A 7669-nucleotide genomic window follows, 5' to 3' on the forward strand; every position below is an offset into this window, starting at 1 on the left:
TATAAATATATATATATATATAAGAATAGCAATAACTAATTTTATTATTTTTGTTTCTGATAAAAAATGACAAAATTGATTAATTATGCATAATTCGAAAATATTAAAAATCGCTAAATTATGAATGATATTAATTATCACACACATAATGAATAAAGTTGAAAAAAAATCTTTAATAAACTCACATATGTGAAATAAAAATTTGAGAGACTTGATTGAAAGACTTGATGTACTATTTATTTAAGAATATATGAATGTATGTAAATATATTAATTTAAAATTTGCTATTAAGTATATTATATAATTTTGTAAATGTATGTAAAATCAAGTTATTAAAATATTGACAATACTTAAACATATTCTGAGTGACAATAAAATTGGAAATAAGACCGTTTATGAGAGTACATCATCTAAGTACGAGAAGCTATTGACGGCAAAATTAGATATTGAACTAATACATATTCTTTTTAAATGAATTTATCTCAGGAATGACTGCGCGTTGCTGTTACTACTGGACTTTCAACGCAACTGAAATATTAATAATAATCTTTTTCAAATTTAATCATACACATCTGTAAAGAATTTTTTCTGAGATAAATTAATTTGAAAAAAATTCGTATATGCATTAATTCAACATCTAACTTTAACCGTCAAATGGCGTTTTTCGTATTTAGATGATATTCTGAATGATTTTTAACATATTTTACGTATATAATATTACATATATAATATTAAATTTAATAAGATATAAATATCAAAGATAAAAATATATATTTTTATCTAATATTTTACATTATGTATCAATAGAATTTTTGAAATATACACCAAGTAATTTTGGAAAAATCTAATATAATGTATTTTGTCACTAAAAAATATTATAAATATTAAATACCACATTGTCAATCATCCTTATTTTCAAAAAATTTAACATCTTTTTACATACTGTATAGATGTTTCAAAACTATTGGATTTTCTTTTAAGAGCGGATTTTTTGGAATATTTTAATGAAATTTTTCTAATACGGAAATATCGAGACTATAATAAAAAATTTTTTAATTAATAGCAATTAAAATTCACTAACCACATGATATTTCGCGTGCTTAGGCATGAGATACAAATAGTAAAAATGCTCCACAATGCTTTTTTCAGTAACTTCAAGCTTATCATACAAATCTTATATTGTAATACATATTAATATATATTATGAAAGGTTTACTTAAAATATATTTGCCTCACTTCCCAAACAACACAAAGTCTAAAATTGTGACACAAGATGTCTTCAAGTCGCTTTTTAGACGCAAAAAACGTCTTATGATCCGATTTTAGACATTTTCTATTATCTGGGCTAGATACTGGAAAGCTCTTCATGCTCAACCATCATCATCCGGAAAATATATGAATGTCTCAACATTTTTGTACAAAAAAAATTAATCTAAATAAAAATCGATTATTCAAAAATAGTAACACTTGAAAAATAGAACACTTTATAAAAAGATCCGCAATATGTTAATAACATTAAAATAAAAATCGGATAGAAAATTAATGCTTATCAATTCTGCTATTATAAAAGTGTGAAAAATAAACTTTTTCAAAAAAAGATAACCAAATAGATTATACATCAGGACTGGGTTATTTTTCAAATAATTATGCGAACAATCTTTATTTTCTTTCTCTACTTTAGTTACCTTTTTCTTTTTTTTTTCGATGATTTGCTTTTTGTTCGCGTAATGTCACAAATTAGTTATTATAATAAATATATACTACTTATTTCGTATAATATTATACATGAAATGTGTATAGAAATGTATTCTATGTATTAAAAAATTTCGATAATATAATCAGAAAACTAGTATAAATATGTAATTAATTATTGTTTAAAATGCGAAAAACATCAAACAATTCCATATCTTAGTATACTGAACAAAAAATGGCGGAAATGATTCGACGCATCATTTCGCTAATTCATTGTCATCATCAGTTTATGAGCTATGATTAAAATATGTCCAGTTTTACTTATATTTATTGTATATTTGCATTTATTTGTATAAACTGTCTCATTTTTTTTTAAATTCATGAGTTTTATTTACTTTCATCTGACATAAATCTACCGCACGGACCAATTGTATTTATATATAAACTGTGTACTTTAATGATGAGACAAGCTAAGTTTCAAAATTTTTAGCAAAATTAAAATGCATTGCACTTCACGTGTTTACATTTTATCAAAATAGATTATGATTGATAAAGCTTTCTGCCTACATCACTTTCTATATACGAACGGTATGCGATAAACACAAATTAAGCTTCCTAGAGAAATAAACTTTATTAGAGCTTAACAATAAATAATATAATCTGAAATAATAAACAATGTATTTGTCGTTTAGTCTTATTAAACAACAAATCCATATATATGAATAACAAAACATAAATCTTTATTAAATTATACATTATATTTTTGATAATGTAAATATATGAATCAATAAATAATATTAAAAATTAAATTATAGCATCCCAAAGATAGCTAAACAATTGTCTAAAAATTAGAATTTAATATCTAATTATTTAATAAATGCAAAAATATCAAGAAAAAAACAATTGCACATATTTCATTTACCACGACTCTCTATATTCGCTACATTTCTTTGCGAATAAATGGAGCCTTGGGCCAATCCCCTTAATGGTCCTTTTCGTAATTCGGATTGAGAACCTTTAGCAAGACAATGATTAGTAGAGACCAAACTTGCATCATGGCCTATTGCGAGTGATCTTGAAAATGATTGCTTAGTCAGCAAATTTGGATCCGGTCCTGACCACGGCGCATAATCCGGCCTATAATTGTTTATTTAATGTTTATAAAAATATTACAGCAAAAAAGTAATCAAATAATTATATTTTTTACAACATACAACAGCAAATCGTTATTCGCTCCTTTTACTAAATCCGAGTTTGATCCTACTGGTTTTGTTAAATATGGGGATTTATATTCTTTATCTTCTGTAGTACTGGTTCCACGTGAAACTCTAATACAATATATTTTATCATATAAAGAATGTTATCAATGAAATATTATTAACACGTTGACTAAGGATGTTGTGTCGGCCACCAATGACAAGCTAAACTTTCGCGTTGCGTCATCAGTGACTGCTAAACTTAAAAAATACATCAAACTCGTAAAAAATAACATTTGTTTAACATTTATAAATATAAATAATATTGAAGTAATAGTCTAAAATAGTACTATGTACTATGTACATGAAAATTTTGCACAATTATATCATATCGATGTGTGAATCTAATAATGAAAATTTCATTTTAACGTCGCTGGAGGACAAATTAGATCTAGTAGTCAAAGTGTTAATAAAATATTATTTTGACATCTAAGAACATAAACAAATTCACAGATATGCGTTACCAAGCCATATGTACCTTATAGGATTATACGAGTTACTCTTTAAATGTAACGCATTATCGTTATTTCCTTTCAAAAGTAATGATTATTTTTTTGGAAAAGTAATATTATTGTGCTACCATTACTAAAAAATAATAATTCGTTACCCAGCTAATGCTAAATATTCCTGAAATATTCATAAAAGATTCCTAAATACTCCAAAAATATTCTAAGGGTATTACGAAATATCCTGCAATATTTACGGAATATAAGTCACATTCAAATATCGGTTTAAAAAATTCCATTTATATCTTATTATATATTTCGAGAATGTTACATATAATATATATTCCACAAAAATTTTAATTTTTCCAAAAATAAATCAATATGTCGATATGATCGAGACGAAAGTATCAATACAAAATATTGGACATCGGACTGAAAAATATCGATTGCAATCCTATCGGCAATTTTTTGGGTTTAAGCACAAAGATGATTGAATCATGAAACGTAAGTCGTAGTTGTGGGTTGATCACATTCCATGATTTAATTACGATCATTTAAGCTAAAGTCCTTTGATGCCTTTTTGTTACTCATACCAATATACATCACTAACAAAAGTAAGTTCATGCTAATTCACGTATTCACTAACAATCAAATTATCCAATAGCGCTGATCTTGAGATTAATTATTGTTACTGTTACTCACTCGGAAAAATAATTACGTTACTTATTCATTACTAAAGAAAGAAGTTTCATTACTTTTTCAAATAACTTGTATAACCCTGTATCTTATATATCTTAAAAGATATATAAATATCTTACTTTGGTATCTCAGTCTTATTTTTGGATCGTTTCAACTTCTCAGTTTCTATATCTGTACTCATCTTTTTAATCGGAGAAGCAGTTAATTTTATAGCTTCTGTCACTGGTGGACTATCTTTCCGTTCGTCACTTCTACTACTACAATATGTAACACAACCCATAAGAGGATATATTCACGATTTTTTATGTATTGCTGAAAAATGAAACGTTACCTTTGGCTGCTGGAAGTACATAATGGTCGAGTTTCTTCTGCCATTACTATATCTAATATATGTATTGCTCTTTCTTCATCATAATCTACACTATCCATAGCAAGCATCACAATTCGGTCTGGTAAATTCTTATATTTTTGCATTAAACGTGTTTTCACTGCAATATTTTCTTTCTATAGTGGATTTATAATTAGATAAAAAAATAAAATCAAAATTTTAACAAAAATTTTTACATACATTTATTCTTTTCTTCCAAACTTTTTATGCGTGGAGGAGGAGTAGGTATAGTTTGCTCGTCATGCACCTATAAAGATAATTATTTTTATATTTAATGTATGCATTATATGGTACAATAAAAAAAATTCATTACCTCTTCCTCTTCTCTCTTTTTTAAAGCTCTGGCAGGAAGAGTAGGATTCCGTTTTTCATATCCTAATTCAATTAATTTTTCAGATGCCTTCTGTACATTATTATCGCTCTGTTCCAGCACATCCAATAATATTGTTTCGTCCACTTTTGGAAATACATTTTTCAGGTACCTGTACATACATTCCAAACATATAAATCTTTAATATGATTGCTATATTACTGCTACGTGCACAACATACAAACATAATGCATTACTATCATATGAATTTAGTATACATTTTAACATTATATGATTATAATAATATATAAATTATAACTCATTACTAAAACAATAATCTAATGTAATCTTACTTTTAATGTACGTAGCATTAATGTATGCCATTCGGCGTGCGCACATTCAATGAACAAATTTCTCTATAATCTTTAAGAAATGTATCTAGTTGCTTATATTTATTAGTAATAGATCAGGGCTTCCCAAATTTGTATCACAACTCACTTTTTAAAACAGCAAACAATCTTGTACACATAATATCCGAAGAGCATCCAAATGGGAATCAGAACATACACCTCAAGGGAAAGGAAAGTTATTTTTTAAAAATAATTAGTTACTTCCATTTCCGTTTTTGTCGATATATTTGTCAATATTGATATGAATTATTTTTAGATGTAAAAGTTTTGATAATTGTAGTATATTTAAAAATTTATTTAAAAATTTGATTTTAGTTTCTACCATCGTTAAAAAACCAATTTTATGTTTTTTATTTTATAATTTTTATTTTATTTTATATGTACGAAGTCGTGAAAAAATACACATGCGCCCAAGCGTCAATTAACGCGAAATAAAGTTTATTTAACATTCTATCATTTTTCATAACACGCCAAAAATTGACTCGTGATCTTTGGTAATCCCTGATTTGTATTAATTATTTCAGTTTCTAAAATAAAAAGAAATATCTAATTATTTATATCTAATTATTTAAGGCCCGGTTGCACCAACGTTACTTTGACTTTAAGCAAAGCTTAAAACTTTCTCTATCTCTATCTCTCTTTCACTTAAAACGAGACAAAGAAGTCTTGCTTAAAGTCAAAGTAACATTGATACGACAGGGTCTAAGAACTATAAATAAATCACATTTAAATGTCCTTTTGTGGACCGGACGACATTAATGCTGTTTATCAATTGTGTATTATAACTTAGTAAATTAATATGTAAAAAAATTAATAATTAACATTATTTAGAATATGCACATGTGATTGACATCTAAAAATATTCATAAAATTTTCTCTGCTTTTTATAACAAACAATATAAACTATTCTACATACTTATATTATATTTATCTAAATATTTTTAGAATAGAATGCACATGCACATACTATCATGCTTAAATTTTATCTCGTTTTGGGATAAACGAGTTTTTTCTCATTATATATACACACATGTATGTGTGTGTGTGGGTGTGTGTGTGTGTGTGTGTGTGTGTGTGTGTGTGTGCGTGCGTGCGCGCGCGCATGTGTGTATATGTATTTATACACACACAGGGTGGACCACTTAATAAATTTATCTAGTCGATTTTCTCAAAATCTGGGTGTTTAAAACAAAAATATTTCAGATAAAAGTTTTATAACTTTAAAGCTCATTTTCACAATATATGGTTACCAACAGATTCATCAATGAAATTCATTTATTCAATTCTCGGTTACCTTTAATCTTTAGATAATCATATATTGTAAAAATCAAGCCTAAGAGAAAAAAAAAAAATGACCTTGAGATGGTTAATCTTATTACATATGATATCAAGGTAATGATTCTGAATAATATTCAAGAGATTTTAATTATCATTTGGACACCTTTGATAATGAAAATGCCGACGGTACTAATTTTAAAGCCTCATAACTTGAAAAACACTTAATAAAAATAACATTATTATAGCGTTTTGAAAAGATTTCGAAAATAGTTTATTTAAAAAATTATTTATTTTAACATATTTTTTTAAAGCAACTATGTATTTTCTTTATACCGATTCATCTCGTTGTTCTGTTCTTTATAATAAAGTATGATTAGCAAAAAATTTGTACACGAAATATTTAATATTTCAATATGTGCCAGAAAGAAATAAAATATTCCGTAAACTATTGACTTTTGATATCTTTACCTTATTTTTACCTTTTATATGAGAATAATAGAGAAATAATAAAACAGAATAATTAGAGAAATCATATTATATAAAAAAAAATCATATAATTCCATTTGAAAAAATAAAGATCATTTTGAAATTTCGTAAGCACGTCCACCTAAAGAGAACCTGTAACCCTTAAGAGATATGTCCCTTTGAGATAAAGTAATTTCTTTCACTTAAAATTTAAACATTTTCTGGATTAACGAACGAGTTTTAGAGATCATTGCGTCCGAAGCTTTAAATGGGATACCCTGTGTATAATATATATATATTAGGTATAATAAAAAGAAATCCATTATTTTTGCATGAAATTGAATGGAAAAATAATGAATTTTTTTTTACTACACCTAATATATATGTGTGTGTGTGTGTGTGTGTGTGTGTGTGTGTGTGTGCGCGCGCGTGCGTGCGTGCGTGTGTGCGTGTGCGTGCGTGCAAACCACACATACACAGATAGATAGATATCGTCATTTATAAAGAAATAATGGAAATAATGGAATCTTCTATAATAGATATGTACAAAAGATACTAAATTTTTTTCAAATATAATAAATATTAGAACTCCTTTTCAGTGCAAAGCAAATTTGTCAGCAATAATTCGATTTACAATTAAATATGATAATTATGATAAAGTTTATTTATCGTTTATCGCATTCGTGATTTAAAGCGACATTAAACAAAATTTATTATGCGCGAAG

The 7669-nt window shown here is 26.4% G+C and overlaps 1 protein-coding gene across 2 annotated transcripts in view; it reads right to left on the reverse strand.

The window, feature by feature from the left end:
- Positions 1-2606: 2606 nt before the first annotated feature.
- LOC108687844 overlaps positions 2607-7669 on the reverse strand; it is an 11450-nt gene continuing 6387 nt past the window's right edge. For both annotated transcript variants that reach the window (XM_018193842.1, XM_018193841.1), the window contains 6 exons: positions 4795-4963; positions 4662-4728; positions 4425-4581; positions 4213-4350; positions 2907-3020; positions 2607-2829 (listed from right to left, as the gene is read on the reverse strand). In XM_018193842.1, the coding sequence (XP_018049331.1) occupies positions 2607-2829; positions 2907-3020; positions 4213-4350; positions 4425-4581; positions 4662-4728; positions 4795-4963 (868 nt within the window). The remainder of the gene's footprint in view (positions 2830-2906; positions 3021-4212; positions 4351-4424; positions 4582-4661; positions 4729-4794; positions 4964-7669) is intronic.

The sequence above is a fragment of the Atta colombica genome, unplaced genomic scaffold (assembly GCF_001594045.1).
Source record: "Atta colombica isolate Treedump-2 unplaced genomic scaffold, Acol1.0 scaffold219, whole genome shotgun sequence".
Classification (NCBI taxonomy): Eukaryota; Metazoa; Arthropoda; class Insecta; order Hymenoptera; family Formicidae; genus Atta; species Atta colombica.